At 39.5% G+C, this 15020-nt stretch overlaps 5 protein-coding genes across 9 annotated transcripts; 3 read left to right on the forward strand and 2 right to left on the reverse strand.

Annotated features, from left to right (window-relative positions):
- The first annotated feature begins 235 nt into the window (after positions 1 to 235).
- LOC133713959 (protein RETICULATA-RELATED 5, chloroplastic) lies at positions 236 to 4480 on the forward strand. Its single transcript, XM_062139975.1, has 7 exons — positions 236 to 976; positions 1087 to 1216; positions 1447 to 1977; positions 2695 to 2802; positions 2943 to 3491; positions 3617 to 3730; positions 4133 to 4480. The coding sequence occupies exons 1-7, from the start codon at positions 285 to 287 to the stop codon at positions 4277 to 4279; spliced, it is 2271 nt and encodes a 756-aa protein (XP_061995959.1). The 5' UTR covers positions 236 to 284; the 3' UTR covers positions 4280 to 4480.
- Positions 4481 to 4599: 119 nt separating this feature from the next.
- On the reverse strand, positions 4600 to 8042 carry LOC133713958 (cation/H(+) antiporter 15-like). The gene is made up of 3 exons (XM_062139974.1): positions 7352 to 8042; positions 6199 to 7203; positions 4600 to 6000 (listed from the first exon to the last, which is right to left on the reverse strand). Exons 1-3 carry the CDS (start codon positions 7550 to 7552, stop codon positions 4771 to 4773), a joined length of 2436 nt encoding a protein of 811 aa, XP_061995958.1. The 5' UTR covers positions 7553 to 8042; the 3' UTR covers positions 4600 to 4770.
- Positions 8043 to 9012: 970 nt separating this feature from the next.
- Positions 9013 to 9908, forward strand: LOC133714820 (protein EARLY RESPONSIVE TO DEHYDRATION 15-like). 3 transcript variants are annotated; one of them, XM_062141074.1, is made up of 3 exons: positions 9013 to 9144; positions 9221 to 9504; positions 9585 to 9908. In XM_062141074.1, exons 2-3 carry the CDS (start codon positions 9231 to 9233, stop codon positions 9767 to 9769), a joined length of 459 nt encoding a protein of 152 aa, XP_061997058.1. In that variant the 5' UTR covers positions 9013 to 9144; positions 9221 to 9230; the 3' UTR covers positions 9770 to 9908. The 3 variants fall into 3 exon arrangements, with proteins under 3 accessions (XP_061997058.1, XP_061997059.1, XP_061997060.1); XM_062141075.1 differs by having other exon boundaries at positions 9085 to 9504; XM_062141076.1 differs by having other exon boundaries at positions 9086 to 9504; positions 9588 to 9908.
- Positions 9909 to 9924: 16 nt separating this feature from the next.
- On the reverse strand, positions 9925 to 10589 carry LOC133714821 (protein SODIUM POTASSIUM ROOT DEFECTIVE 1). The gene is made up of 3 exons (XM_062141077.1): positions 10441 to 10589; positions 10287 to 10362; positions 9925 to 10192 (listed from the first exon to the last, which is right to left on the reverse strand). The coding sequence occupies exons 1-3, from the start codon at positions 10447 to 10449 to the stop codon at positions 10050 to 10052; spliced, it is 228 nt and encodes a 75-aa protein (XP_061997061.1). The 5' UTR covers positions 10450 to 10589; the 3' UTR covers positions 9925 to 10049.
- A 1009-nt stretch (positions 10590 to 11598) lies between these two features.
- On the forward strand, positions 11599 to 15007 carry LOC133713961 (uncharacterized). Of its 3 annotated transcripts, XM_062139977.1 has the most exons (4): positions 11621 to 11746; positions 13030 to 13091; positions 13474 to 13639; positions 14406 to 15007. In XM_062139977.1, exons 2-4 carry the CDS (start codon positions 13040 to 13042, stop codon positions 14470 to 14472), a joined length of 285 nt encoding a protein of 94 aa, XP_061995961.1. In that variant the 5' UTR covers positions 11621 to 11746; positions 13030 to 13039; the 3' UTR covers positions 14473 to 15007. The 3 variants fall into 3 exon arrangements, with proteins under 3 accessions (XP_061995962.1, XP_061995961.1, XP_061995963.1); XM_062139978.1 differs by lacking the exon at positions 13030 to 13091 and having other exon boundaries at positions 11599 to 11746; XM_062139979.1 differs by lacking the exon at positions 13030 to 13091 and having other exon boundaries at positions 11646 to 11747; positions 13480 to 13639.
- Positions 15008 to 15020: the final 13 nt, after the last annotated feature.

Here is a 15020-nt window from a genome sequence, read left to right on the forward strand (position 1 = left end):
TTCCTTTTCTTTTCTTTACTGAAACCCTAATCGATCTCCCGCCACTTATTTTGTGTACCTGGCAGATAAGAATGATTGAGACAGTTGCACAAAATCTGGATAAAATTGATACAAGTAGCTATTTTACCTCCAGAAATGTATGTTTCAAATTTTAGATAAAATAAAATAAAATCCAAATTTATGTGACGGCAAAAAAAAAAAAAAAACTCAATATTGTAATTTGAAAAAAAAAACTTCATAATATTGAAAGCGCCTAAGCATTAACGAACAAACGAACCGGGAAGATGAAGCCGCACAGTAACACTGGCTTCGCCGCGAGTAGTCCACTCCACGTCACCTCTCCTCCCCGCGCCTCACCGGGAATCTCTCTCCGGCGACAACTCATCCACGTTTTCCGTCGATTATCTTACACTAAAGGCCGCCAAACTAGCCTCTCCGTCATTCTCCGTCGCAATCCTTCCGCGAATTCCGATAAAAACATCAGAGATTCAATACAAAATGAAAACTATTCAGACGAACCTGGCCGGAGTTCGCTCACGAGGAGACAAGCGCTACTCGCGCCGTCACTGGCGCTCGGCGCGTGGTTTTTAAAATCGGCAGTGGCGAGTGCGGCGGACGACTCGCCTCCTCCGCCGTCTTCGCCTTCAATGACGGTGCCGGTGCCCGTTCCGAGAGCTGAGGAGAAGAAAAAAGAGGATGATGTGATAACGTCGAGGATTTACGACGCGACGGCGATCGGAGAGCCAATGGCGGTGGGAAAAGACAAGAGCAAGGTCTGGGAGAAGCTGATGAAGGCTAGGGTTGTGTATCTAGGCGAAGCAGAGCAGGTTCCGATTCGCGACGATAAAGAATTGGAGCTCGAAATTGTGAGGAATATGAACAAGAGGTGCTTGGAGAGTGAGAAAGCCTTGGCTTTGGCTCTTGAATCTTTTCCTTGTGATCTTCAGGACCAGCTCAATCAGTACATGAACAAAAGGTAGTATATCTCCTATATTGAAATACTGCGTTTATTTCTCTTCAATTTGAGACTATGCATTTATTGCTTGTATTGTGTTGATGATTTTGTGAATATATGTATGATGGCAGCATAGATGGTGAAGCTTTGAAGTCATACACTTCACATTGGCCGCCGCAACGATGGCAGGAGTATGAGCCTCTTCTAAGTTACTGCCGAGATAATGGTGTTCGGCTTGTGGCTTGTGGTACTCCACTCGCGGTAATCTCTTACTCTTTACGCTTTCGTTTTTGTATCAATCAATCTAGCTAGCATTGATGAATGATGGTGTATTTATTGGATTGTGTTATTTGAAATTGAATAATTGGTAATACAAATGTGATTGCTTAAGATGTTAGTGTAAGTTCTCTGCTGCTGCATGGTTTTAGAGTGTGTTTCGTAAGTTCAGTAAGGATTGCATAGTGAACTAGTGGTTAATCTTGTATTCATAGGTCTTACGGACTGTACAAGCGGAGGGAATTCGTGGGCTTTCAAAGGCTGATCGTAAAATGTATGCCCCTCCAGCAGGTTCGGGGTTCATCTCAGGCCTCACTTCGATCACACACAGATCACCAGTTGATAGTAATTCTCTGACTCAAACTGTTCCATTTGGGCCAAGCTCATATCTATCTGCACAGGCAAGAGTGGTTGAGGATTATACCATGTCCCAGATTATTTTAAAGGCCATGGAAGGTGGAGGAGCAACTGGTATGCTAGTGGTTGTGACAGGTGCAGGCCATGTCAAGTATGGGCTTAGAGGGACAGGATTGCCAGCCAGAATTTCAAAAAAGATGCAAAAGAAAAACCAAGTAGTTATATTACTTGATCCTGAAAGACAGGACATACGGCGAGAGGGAGAAGTTCCTGTTGCTGATTTCTTGTGGTATTCCGCTGCCAGACCCTGCAATAGGAATTGTTTTGATCGTGCTGAAATTGCTCGAGTTATGAATGCAGCAGGCAGGAAAAGAGATGCCCTTCCACAGGTTAGCTCTGTTTCTTTATAGTCTTTCTTTGGGAAGTCATGGTTTCTAGTTTCTACTAATGTGGGTTCATTATTAAACTCTTAGGGGATTTTCAGATTAGAAACTTTTGTTTTAAAACTAAACTATTATTGAGTGGTTCATACAGGTGAATGACCTAGTGATTCCAGTATATGATTAAAGTATATGGGATTAAAAGTTTGATGTAATTGGGTTAAGAGTTTTGTTACTCGACAGCATTTTCCCAGCACAACTTATTCGTACCCAGTGTGACAACAAAATTTCCATCATGGAAGTACACTAACAGCTCATAATTGAATGAGTATATGGATTTGAGCACCTCATTATCTCTCCAATTCTCTTCTGAATTATGAATAGTTTTTAATGTAGGAGATCTACACTTACCAATAGTTTTTAATTTAAGTGTCTACCACTCATGTGTGCAGTAGGAAGTATGTAGTTTTAATGCAACTAGTAGTTAGCTGTTGGGATCTACAAGTGAGATCAGTTTAAACCACATCAATTGCTAATTTTGCTGAAATTTCGCCTTTACCAAAAAGCCATATTGGATTTAGCAGATGACATATGGAGGCAAGGTGAGATGTCCTATGGGGTGGGTTGGAAAGCTGCATATGCTTTTAGGAAATAAATATATATCAATTTCTTTAATGATGCTACTTTCCTTCTCTCAAGAAGACCATATTTTCATATGCTTTTCAGGACCTTCAGAAAGGACTGGATCTTGGTTTGGTATCTCCAGAGGTATTACAGAACTTCTTTGATCTGGAGCAATATCCTCTTGTTTCGGAACTTACTCAACGGTTCCAGGTCAGGTTTAAAACCTTTATACTTTTGTTAGAGTATGAATTTCATGTTATATTTCTATTTGGAAAGGTGAAGATAAATTGATGTGATTGAAGCTACATCTGAAGGGGCACATCAGTTGATCATGGCTCATTTTAGTGCAGGGTTTCAGGGAAAGATTGTTGGTAGATCCCAAATTCTTGCATAGATTAGCTATAGAAGAATCTATATCAATAACTACTACTCTAATAGCACAATATGAGAGGCGTAAAGAAAATTTCTTTGAGGAGCTGGACTACGTGATTACGGATACTTTAAGGGGGATTGTTGTTGATTTCTTTACAGTGTGGCTTCCTGCTCCGACGTTGTCGTTCCTTTCATATGCTGATGAAATGAATGCGCCTGATAGCATGGATGCTATTAAAGGTCTGCTTGGGTCCATTCCAGATAATGCGTTTCAGAAGAGTCTTGTGGGGCAGGATTGGAGTATCAATCATAGACTTGCATCTGTGCTTTTGGGTGGTCTAAAACTAGCTAGTGTTGGATTTATTTCCAGTATTGGGGCTGTTGCTTCCTCAAATTGTCTATTTGCAGTTCGCAAATTCATCAATCCAGCTCTGGTTACTAATCAGCAAAAGAAAAGAACTCCAATACTTAAAACAGCAATAATCTATGGAGGCTTTCTCGGAACTTCCGCAAATCTCCGTTATCAGGTAAAAAGAAGGGGTTGTCTTGTTTTCTCTTTTCCGGCAATTTAACAAAATAAAAACATGTTTATACATCTTGATCATGTCTTGGTGTTCTTTTGGCATTGACATGAGAATTGAATGCGATGCAGATTATTGCTGGACTAGTGGAGCATCGACTTTCTGACGAATTTTCTTCTCAAACAATACTTGTAAATATGCTGTCTTTCCTTTCTCGGACAATAAACTCTTATTGGGGAACTCAGGTTAGAATCATCTTGATACTTTTCCAAGTCGTCTTATGCTAAAGTTGATTTCTCCTTTACCTTTTCATGATCAACTATGCCATGGCAACAAAAGTTCATTTCTTACTCAGACTCAGGTTCCTTTATGGTTCATTACATTATCCTATACATGGTTCATTACATTATTGTATTTAGTAATTACATATGGTATTTGCTCAACTCTTCAGAGAATAGAAAGTAGCTACTAATGGTATACTACTGGTTTATGTGAAACTTTCATTACATCTGTAAATCTTTTTCCATTTGTGATATTGGTGATTTACAAAACCACATCTTCTATATGAAGCCTCGTTGCATCACAATAACTAAGAAGCAGTTTGTTGCATGATATTGGTTTTTAACATTTCCTCTTAACTACTGCAGCAATGGATTGATCTTGCACGCTTCACTGGACTGCAAGCTTCGAAGAGTGAACCTTCCATTTACCAAACACCGGATTCTACTATCCAGGTTGCATTGGAATGTAACAACACAGAGGAAACAAGTGTAGACGATATACAAAACAAATGAGGTGATATCCCTCTTTATACTATCATACGAATTTGCAGATTATTCTAAAAGATGCTGGCACAGATGACAGATCTCAAAGAAATGGATTTTGGACCTTAGCTTTACATATATCACTTCCATTACCCACATGTAAATTGTTTAATGTAAGTGAAACAGTTCTTGCAATTTTGGTAATCATAAAGAGTGTATTCTTGATTTGAATTCTTAGTGTTTGAGCAAATTTCTCAGTCTTGTTCGGTCTATAGGGAGGTAGGACTTGCATGGAAAAGAATGGAGAAATCTTTATGAAATCAATTTCACACAAGAAAAAGAAAAAAGAAAAACTGTTCTGTTTCTTTTCGCAGGAAATTAACAAAGGCCACTCTTAAATAACAAGAGAAACCAATCAACGAAAGAACGAAACAACAGAAAAAATCCCCAACCATGTCATATAAAGAAGCATGAATGGGTAAAGAAAGAGAACACGAAAAGGAAGAGTGAAATTCTAAACCCTATTTCCTATCATTTTCATTCACTGTAATTGTCCATGATCCTCTCATTTGTTCTACTGGGACATCATGAATTAGCGGTTCTTTATCAACAGGTTTTGCAGTCCGACTTATTGGTTTTCCTGATATTCTTTGTTGTTGCACGACTAGTACTGAAAGTGAGCACTGAAAATCCGCCGAAGAAAGCATATCGCCAATGATACCAAGCTCTGGGCACTCACTCCAGTTACCAATCCCCGAAAGAAGCTGGGAGTCCTGATGATGCATCCCCACCAACATCAAATCAAAGCAATCTACCATTGAACAGATGACAGAAGACAGCTTCGCTCCATCTTTTACCACTTCTTCCACCACAACAAACCGCTCATTTCCTGCATTAGCTCGCCTGTATTCTTCAAGCAAGTCACTGTCCTGCTTCCTTTCTTTACAATTTTCTTCTCCAAAGAGAAGAAACCGTGCAACTGTTAAGTCCACATTTGGATGACTTGCCATGCGAGAGCCATAGGCTAGTGCCTCTGCATCGTCTACACCACCTATGAAGATCACAGCAACATGGAATATAAACTGGCTGTTAAGAACTGATACCGAACCGCCTAGGATTCCCCGATCAATGAGGATTCCGACTGAGCAAGGTGCCTTTTCAATTAAATTGATGTTCAGGGACTGGTGAGCTCTGTTCACTAACCCGATGGTGCCATCTATTGCATAATGCTTGTGAAACGGCAGGATCACAATGTGTGCCTTCTTCTCAAATGCTATCCTTACAATGTCTTCGTGCATTGTTGGATAATGTGAGATGGAAGTGAACGGTTGGAGGCTGGCGCGCCGTTCATTGTACTCGGCATACTGACTCAAGCCTTTGATAATTTTGTTGGAGTTGGATGTGCTGCTGTTAACGCTGGTGTTTAGATTGTCATTGGGGTGGTGTGCTATGAGAACAGGGGTGATTCGTCCCACAAGCTCGACGAGGATAAGGGCAATGACTGCAACAGGGTTCTCTTCTGTTGCATTTGATAATTCTAGGACGTTTACCATTGTGGGAATGTTATCCTGGGAGTGGATGCAGGCCATGATTCGGAGCTCTGTCTCACGCTTCAAATGCTGGATTGTACTTCTTTTGGTAGCTGAGAATTGCTTTGAGGGATCATAGAGAAGTTTTATCAAGGGTGTCACAGCAGCTGTTACCGCTACTACATAGATCACAGCCAGGGCATATTCTTGATCGCTCAGCAGCTGCAAATTAAAGAGATTCACCATATCAGTCAAGGTTAGCATTCACAAAAATCCGATACAAAAACCAGCCAAATTATATAATCAGTGGCATATCCCAGAGCAGCTTCAATCTTTGAAGGAAAACATCTGCTGCTTGAGCATTCAAGGAAGCACTTGAAAAAAAAGAGTAAGAGAACTAATTTTGATAGAGACTTGAACCTTGGTTTGCTTCCAAATGTTGAACATAATAAGCTCAGTGATGCCTTTTGCATTGAGAATAAGCCCGAGCACAAAAGCTTCACGTATAGTCTGTTCATAATAGCAGGCTGGCAACATTACTGCTCCAATCTTGACCACGCTAGCGAAGAGAAAAATAACCCCGAGAACCCACGAAGACCGAGGATCAATCGTGTAGATGTTTGTTTTCAGCCCCGTGACGGCAAGGTATGTTGGGTAGAATAGTCCTGTAGCAAGAGTATCCACCCTGGCCACCACAGCTGAGCCTAAAGGCGGTCCGGCAGGTATTATAAAGCCAAACGCTAGCGGCCCCAATACGTAATGCTGGCTTGAGATCTCACTAAGAAATGCAAACACAAGCACAAAAACGAAAATGATGAAAATATGCGACTCCCTGACAGATTTTCTTTCCTGTGCCTGGTTTCGTATCCACATCATGATTGGCCTGGCCACAAGGAGAATGACCAACAAAAGAGCCGCTGCTTGTAGTACTGCGAGCCATGGTATTATTGTATTTTTGTTCCTCCTATCACTTATTGCAATAGCAATCGCACTCATCGTTATGCCAACAGCATCACAAAATATTGCCGTTGAGACCGCCGTGCGGCCAATGTCAGTGTTCAAAATCTTGAGCTCGGTAAGTAGAGAACCAATAACAGGGGAGCTTGTCAAAGCTTGCGTAGCAGATAAGAAGGGGAGTGAGTTCCGAAGCGAACTGTCCAATTTGGGGACATAGCGTATCAAGAGGAAGGTTAGTCCCTCAGGGAGTATCAATGTGCAAAGGAACAATGATGTTCCAATGGCCAAGCACTTCCGTTGGGGACGCACAATTCCTCCAGCATCCATCTTCACTCCCATCGAAAATAGGAAGAATATGAGGCCCCATGTTGCAAGTGTTTCGAGCACTATGATGCCTTCTACAGGGAAAAGGATGTCCGAGATTTTCTTGAGATTCCCCAGAAGTGATGGACCGAATACTATACCACTCTGCAGGCACACATTATATTTGTTCAAATTTCACAAGGCATTGCCGGGTACGTAATTTGCATTGATTTCATTTTTTACAGAGGAACATGACAGTTTTTTCCTGTTAATTCATGGTATTTACAATTTAGAGATTGAAAACGAAGCTTACAAATATGTTAGAAACGATGCTGGATTGTCCTATTTGTCGGAGCAAAAGATTGACGAAGTTAGAGAGTAATGCAACTACAGATAACTGCACCAGAAGAAGAGAAGTGGAGGAATCCAGGGGGTTTTTGCCGCTCCAAAAACCCTTGACGTTGATGGTGTTGTGAGGATTCTGACACACCACCGTTACATTATCTATTGACATTTCTCGCCTGTGCTGCCGAGGGAGAAGAAACAAGAAACAAGAACAAGAACACGAACACGAAAATTAGATGTCATGCGACACCCTACCTGCTACCACACACACTCGCAGAGACAAAATGAGCGGTCAAGCTGGTATTTTGGAAACTTTTATACTATTGACGCTTGTTCATAGATTTATAATTACATGGACTTCATCCATCTAGGCTAAAAATTTGGAACATCTAATTAAATTCGAGCAGTGAGAAAAGTGCGGTGACCACAGACCACAGTCAACCTCTGGTGACTTCCAAATCATCCGTAGTGATAGACTTGATACAATCTGCAGAATCATTTTCCTGACTTGAGCTGGAAACGGTTGGGATAGCTCTAAATGCTTTGTTACATACTTCATAGTTCATAGAGATAACCCTAAAAATAAGACGGAAAACACTATCGATTCGAACTCGCACTCATCAGATAAGGTTCTATTTTCATTGAAATATATCATTTATGTATCGAATTTTCAACCGTCAAATTTAATAAAATAATAAAAATACTATTGTAGAATCTATTTTTCTTTACTTTAATCCTAATGAAATTGTATCGCTACCCATGTACACCGACGCGCTCACAATGATGTGGGCTCTATACTTGTGGATCATATGTTTTTGTTAGAGATTGTCTAAATTTGTCTTATATCTAAGGATTTATATTTTTTCAAAATTACTGAAATTTTCTTAATTTAACTTTATTGTTGAAAAATATTCAAAATATTTTTGCAACTAATACTTCAATAAGTCTCATGTTTCATAGTTTTCAACTAAACTAAAATTACGAAACTTGCTTATATAGTTTGCGTCGCCAACAAGTGTCTCTCATGATTAATATAATGATTTATTCTATGGTTCATTAATATGCCAATACATAATACTAGTAAATCAGTCTGATATAGAAATAGATTAATCTTGAGCTAATCTACAATCGAAAGTTGGTCTGCTGGTATACCTAATAAGAAAAATTCTTACATACAGCAGCGGTCTGCTGGTATACCTAATAAGAAAAATTCTTACATACGGTAGCCGCACCACGTGGTCGTGCGGCTGCCCAATCAGAACCCACCAAAAATTTCTTTCATTCCAAAACTGCCTCTGCTTTTTAAAGTAAAATATCTAAAATACCCCCCTGCTAAAAGTCTGATTGATCAGCCCGTACGACGTATTCCTTACGTCTGCCGTACGCAGGAGTTTCTCTACCTAATAATTCAGTGTATATTTGATGTTTCATATCACTTTCCCAATGATATCATATTTTATCCTCTCATTATCCGAGTCATAAGGATAAGACTATAGCGCCCGCCTTCAATATCGTGCCTTGAATACAGTGGGCTGTGTCTGCCCATAATCATAAAAGAAAGAAAAAACATTGGGCCAGGTGGGCCCACCATTGGCACTTGTCCCTATTATAACCGGCCACATTTCTTCCTCGCGCTTCGAGCCAAATTTACCACTTTATCCTTTTAGTTTCCCTATTTATGAACCCAGAACCAAATTAGATATTTCACATTATCCTCCCCTTCAGCACACCTTGGTTCTTCTTCTACAGTTCTACTTGAAGGTTTTTACTCTCAAAGATTCTCACTTTTTAAGTCTTTCGTGGATTTTTAGTGATACCCAGATCTTTTGATCCGCAGTTTTTCAATCATGGACGTCATTTCCCGGCAGCAGCCGCAGTCGACTCTGAACCCGAACGCTCCGATGTTCGTTCCGTCGGCGTATCGGACGGTGGAGGACTTCTCCGCCGAGTGGTGGGCCCTGGTCCAGTCCTCCCCTTGGTTCCGCGACTACTGGCTCCAGGAGAACTTCCAGGATCCCCAGAATGACCCCTTCTTTTCCGATATTCCCGACGACTCCGACTACATCGACGACCTCTTCGACGAGGAACACTACCCCACCACCACCAACAACAACACACAACGTAAGTATTGGGTTTGTTTTACTTAGTCGACTCGGCCGAGTCACCGATCTAACTCGGTTCTTTCTTTCTTTTTGTCTTAGCAGAGGTGGAGGAGGAGGAGGAAGAAGAAGAAGAGGAGAAAGACTATCACAAGGAGCTGGTTTCGTTGGGACTGTTGAAGTGGCCGAGGGGTCGAGCTGTGGCGAAGGCCCCGAGGTTTATAGAGAAAGCTCCGAAGATTGTGAATGTCAAAGTGAGTCCCAGGGCGATTCAGCAGCCGAGGTAGACCGAGTTCAGTGACTCTTTTGACTCACCCGGTTTTGTAAATACTATGCAATGATTTAGCTTTCGGATCTTTGTAGTTCTTGTAATTTGCAGCCTTGTACTTTTGTGTTTGAGCAATAAAGATAACTAATTTCCGATCATGTTTGATTCGATGAGTGAAAGAAAGATGACAGCTTTTTATTGTAACTCATAGCTAGAAATTGAATTACACAAAATTTGAATTTGTGTGATCTATATACCACACTAGCTAGCAGGTGCTTAGATAGAAAAAACTAAATCATTCAAGAAGTTGCTTCGTCTTCCTGGCCCCAAGGGATTGCATTCTTCTTAATCTTCTGAAGAGCTCTGATGACTTGTTCTGTAGTAACATTACCAGTCACAATCACCTTGTTCAGCTCTGTGTCCACATTATATGTTTCGATATCTGCGAGGCAAAATCAAAACAAGGGTTTTGAGTAATTTACAAAATAAGGGATTAGATGGATGAAAGAATGAATGAGATATAGTTGATGATTTACCTTCGATCTTCTTGATGGCCTTCAGGATTTTCTTGATGCATTCCTCACAGTGCAAGCCCACCTTCAATTCCACAACCTAATGCACCAAAAATTTATGACATTAGTGCAATCAATATGAGAAGTCGATAGTAATAAGTGCCAAGGTTGTTCTTACATTTCCCATTCGAGTTTGATAGATATTTGAGGAACAATGGACCTCTCAACTCAACTGTGAGAAGAAGTAGGATTTGAGGATGGGTTTTGTTCTAATATCATATAGTGAATCCCAATTGACACATACTAATAAACAGTGGCGAGTGATTGTGGGTATTGGATTCTTCCCCGTGATTGGTGGGAATTGGCTTCAACTTTTTCTTTGTAAAGGTACTTTATTCTTGATTACTGACCTCAGAGCAACTAGCCTCCGCAGAAACCATTGAAGCTGCAGGGTTTGGCTGAGACAGAGATTGAGAATCTAATTGTTTTTTTACCTGCTTATTCATCAAAATGAGGGCCCATAGTTTGAAAGATGATTGAAAATTTCATATTCTATTCAGACAAAGAAATCTGGAATGAGCGGTGAAATTCTATGCCAGAGTAACACAAAGAAAATGTTCCCTTCTTTTTACCAGTTCATACTTTTTCTTTTTGGGTCAAATATCAAGTTATCCCACTCAGTATTTTTTTCGATGATAAATATCCCACTTTACTCCCTTTTGTTGTCTCCCACTGTTATAAAGCTAAGCCAAAGGTCAAATGGGGAAGAAAGGAGATTCATGGGTGTCATGATGAAAACTAGGGCCGGCAATTTGGGCCAAAGCAACAGAACTAACCGAATTTCAAACCGGCCCGAACCATGTTGGGCCGAAATCTCGGCCTGCCGACTATTGATCAAATCCATAGATAATTGACTTGCAGAAGCTTTATAGCCGAAATAAATTCTCCTAAATTTCAACAGATTCACCCAAAAATCTAAAAATTCTGGAAAATTGTTGTTTCCTTCACCGAATGCAAGGTAATATTGTTGATTACTATCCCTAATCTATGTTGTTGTTCAGTTTTTATTGTCAATTAGTCGAGCTGGATTTCAATATGTTAGTTGAAAAGAGACATTAGCTCTCACTATGCGTCGAGCTGGGTTTTGATTAATTTCTTCAAGTTGCATGAACTCTTCTGCGTGGTTGTTCTGTAGCGTTATTGCTTGATAGTAGGCCTGGCACGTTAAAAGCCCGCACTATTGTTAATCCGGGCTGAAAAAAGCCCGCACGTCAAAAACCCGCAAATAAACGGGCCGGGCCGTGCTAAACCCGTTGAACCCGTTAACTAAAACTCATTTCTTTCGACAACCAAGAGCAGCCTCCATCTCTCCCTCCAAACCCAAAACCCAAAACCCAGAGAAGCTAGAGGTTTCCTCATTCTCTTCTTCACCGTTAATCACTGTTCGAGCTTCTTCCACTGCCTTCGTGGAGACCTCCCCAACTGTAAGTCGGCTTCTTTTTCAAGCTTGGATTTCAATGTAATCAGTCGAAATTGGAAAACCCAGTTTCAGTTTCAAAGCACTGGGCTTTTGGATTGTGTGTTTTGCCACTTGTTTCAGTAACTTTCTAGTTTCTACTAATGTTTGATTTGATGGTTGAGTCCTACTAGTTAAATTAATTGTCTAATTGTTTTTAGTTTTTCTGTTGCTTCATGTATATGAATCATCAGTAGGAATCTCTATTATGATCTAATGGATCTATGATTGTTGTTGGACCGTTTGTTGTTGGTTTTTGGAGTTCAAATTCCTTTTTCTTGTATCTCTATTTGTTAATTTTCTTGTTGGTGATGATAAAGTTTAAATTTTGACATTTTGCAATGGATTATTATCTATCTATAAAATGATTGAAAAAGAGTAGAGATCTGGGGTATAGGAAGTTGTTTGTCTAACACAGTAGTTGATGAGATGGAATTATTCCATCAAGAAAATTTCTGGCTTGTATTGTTGTATTTGGTATTGAAAAGTTTTCAGCCTTACTATTAAATGGGATAGCTGCAGTGCCGTGTTTGGTGTGTTCACTATGTACGTTGTATATTCCGATGAACAAAGAGCTCGATCTTATGCTGCATTGAGTAAATTCTAGTTGAATGAGGATGGAATAGTATATGGACGAAATTAAGATATCCGTTGTTTATGTAGTTGTGTTTTGGTTGATAATGTCTAGTGATGCTGGTTAGTAGCAGAAACAAGAAAGGTAAAAATTCACACTTTTTCCCGTTGTTGTTATTGACTTATTGATAGCGTAATTGCTGAGTTTTGTTAATTTTGTCTATGCCTTGAGTGCTTGGTCTATTGTAAGATTTGAATATTTCCTTCCCAATCTTTCTGAATTGCTGACAAGAACACCAAAGGACTATTTGGTGTCTTGCGTTTACTGGGTATGTGATGCATTATTTACACTGAGAACTCCAATAGATGGGCGGTGCTATCAAACTGATTCAGTTAGATATAGCAACTTAAAGGGTGAATTTAGATACTATGCACAAAAATCTTATTTGTGGTTGTGGACCATTGATCTTTCTTGCAATCAGTTTTGGCCTTTTTCTTATGGACTTGCAAATCCCCAAAGCAAAAATGAGTAATTGGATGTTTCTTATTTCCTTACTCTGCAACAGGTTATTAGATTCTCTTTCTGACTTGGTCTTGGTTTTATTAAACATGCTTGATTGTATATTTATAAACTATGCATAATTAAGTCTGTATGTTTTTTTTTTTTTTTTTTTGTAGATGAGTATAAATGATGAGTCCCAATTTATGGAGGAAAGAGGAGAAGATGCAACAGCTTGATTGTATATTTATAAACAAGCTTGATTGTATATTTATAAACTATGCATAATTAACTAGTTCTAGTTGCTTTGATAAAAAGTTAAAAAAAAAAAATAATAAAAAAAATCTATTTACGGGTTTTAACGGGTTCCAATGGAAAACCCGCAAACCCACCGGGTTTGGCCCGCGAAACCCGTTAAGAACCCGCACCGTACCCGCACTATACCCACACGTTGCCAGGCCTACTTGATAGGTCCTCTTCGATTAGCTAGCTTCATTACAGTATTTAGTTATATGCAGTCATGAATCTTCTCACTAATCAGTCTAGAATTGTTCATGAGGGTGTATTTTATTTTCATAATGTCAGCAGATTTAATTCAGTGAAGCAAAACTTTTTCTTCTTAGCTAGGTTTGGGAGAAGCACAAGAAATATGGCTTTGACAAACTTCATACTGACAGTGGCTGGTGTAAGTGCTGTAGTTCTTTTATTGAGGAGTGATGTGAAACAGTCAGCTACCATATTCAGGCGGAACGTCAAACATATCCGCAAGTGGCTTGAAGAAGAATCCAAGTATGCCCTTCAGTTTTTGTTTTATGAATTATTTTCTCTAACAAATTTGTTGATATATTTGCAAACTAGATTCAATTTTAATTCAATATGTATGGTTCAGCTTTATGTGCTATTGACATTTTTTAAATTGATTATGTTTGTGTTTTTCTGGGCATTGCTAGACCTGGATACCGGATGTTTTTATATTCTGATTGGATGAAGTTTATCATCAAAGCATAGTTCTAATTTATTATCTCCTGTTGTTTGAAAAGTTGGGGCAGTAAGTTAGCAAATTGAACTTTTGAAAATGGTTTTTCTTGTTAGAGATTTAGTTTGAATGGATTTTGAATTTCCAGGTCCTAGGTCTCCATGGCATCTTGATGATGATTTTCATTCCTATTTCATATGTTTTGCTCTTTCTCTTTGGCATTAGGGTAGTCTCATTTTTTTGGTTCAGTTGATGCATTCGTGATTGTATACAATCAGAACTAAGGTGCGAGCAGATTAGACCAATTTTCAGTAACTCCATCTTTGTGTCCATGAAAAATTTGCCAAGATTGTTTTTTTTTGGCGACAATATGGCAAGATTAATTTGCTGTCAAATGGTTAGGTCAGTTCAAAAGACTTGTTTGTCAAACCTGGGCTCTCAACGTCTGTCACTTGAGTATGATCTTAAAGACTAGAGGAACTGTGATTTGATATTTGCTCTGCCTTTTGTCTTCTTTATTTAGAGGTCTCTTGCATCCAAAGAGACGCATTATATGACTCCATAAATTATCTCTCTCAGGGCAGTCCCGAAGGAACTGGAAACAAAGGTTCCGCCAAAGGATGTTCCCAAGGAGGACAAACACTAGTATGGACATGGGCACCCCGAGTGGTTCGCAGGAGTTTTAGTTATTTTGGGATCAGTCTTTGGATTTTATGTTCATAAATTGCTTATCATGCTTTTCCTAGTAGTTTTGGGTTTTTAGATATACTGATTGTAACTAGTAACTACCGCGGGAGCTATATTTTCCTAATCTGAGGTACCCTTCTCTAGTCAAGCTTATCTTTGGAAGAGTGATATCCATGGTTTTGCCACAATTTGTATGCCATCTCCAGTGCACAAGATTTTTATTTTTCAAGATTTGCTTGGTTCTGCAGTAAACTTTCTCCCCAGTTCTAGCTGCATGTAGTTATGTGACTGGTATTGGCAATAAAATATCGAGTTACGTGAGGCACCAAGTGACTTGTTTGCTCTGGTTATCCAACTTCTTTTCTGTTAATAGAATAGCATGATCTCAACTGCTTGAACTAACTTGTTGGAACTCTACTTGTAGGAAAATCAAATCGTCTGATTTTGAAATAGTCTGATATCGAATCCAATCAGACTATTCTTTTGGTGTGCAATTGAATAGTCTGA

This window comes from Rosa rugosa, chromosome 6 (genome assembly GCF_958449725.1).
Source record: "Rosa rugosa chromosome 6, drRosRugo1.1, whole genome shotgun sequence".
Taxonomy (NCBI): domain Eukaryota; kingdom Viridiplantae; phylum Streptophyta; class Magnoliopsida; order Rosales; family Rosaceae; genus Rosa; species Rosa rugosa.

Excerpts from the sequence above, each read along its gene's own strand:
- LOC133713959 (XM_062139975.1), top strand. The coding sequence starts at position 285 with ATGAAGCCGCACAGTAACACTGGCTTCGCCGCGAGTAGTCCACTCCAC. Across the intron at positions 1,978-2,694 it reads AAAGAGATGCCCTTCCACAG|GACCTTCAGAAAGGACTGGA; the intron begins GTTAGCTCTGTT and ends TATGCTTTTCAG. Across the intron at positions 2,803-2,942 it reads AACTTACTCAACGGTTCCAG|GGTTTCAGGGAAAGATTGTT; the intron begins GTCAGGTTTAAA and ends ATTTTAGTGCAG.
- LOC133714820 (XM_062141074.1), top strand. The coding sequence starts at position 9,231 with ATGGACGTCATTTCCCGGCAGCAGCCGCAGTCGACTCTGAACCCGAAC. Across the intron at positions 9,505-9,584 it reads CACCAACAACAACACACAAC|CAGAGGTGGAGGAGGAGGAG; the intron begins GTAAGTATTGGG and ends TTTTTGTCTTAG.
- LOC133714821 (XM_062141077.1), bottom strand. Across the intron at positions 10,193-10,286 it reads GGCCATCAAGAAGATCGAAG|ATATCGAAACATATAATGTG; the intron begins GTAAATCATCAA and ends TTTGCCTCGCAG.
- LOC133713958 (XM_062139974.1), bottom strand. The coding sequence starts at position 7,552 with ATGTCAATAGATAATGTAACGGTGGTGTGTCAGAATCCTCACAACACC. Across the intron at positions 7,204-7,351 it reads GCATCGTTTCTAACATATTT|AGTGGTATAGTATTCGGTCC; the intron begins GTAAGCTTCGTT and ends GTGTGCCTGCAG. Across the intron at positions 6,001-6,198 it reads ACATTTGGAAGCAAACCAAG|CTGCTGAGCGATCAAGAATA; the intron begins GTTCAAGTCTCT and ends TTTAATTTGCAG.
- LOC133713961 (XM_062139977.1), top strand. The coding sequence starts at position 13,040 with ATGATGAGTCCCAATTTATGGAGGAAAGAGGAGAAGATGCAACAGCTT. Across the intron at positions 13,092-13,473 it reads GAAGATGCAACAGCTTGATT|CTAGGTTTGGGAGAAGCACA; the intron begins GTATATTTATAA and ends TTTTCTTCTTAG. Across the intron at positions 13,640-14,405 it reads TGGCTTGAAGAAGAATCCAA|GGCAGTCCCGAAGGAACTGG; the intron begins GTATGCCCTTCA and ends TATCTCTCTCAG.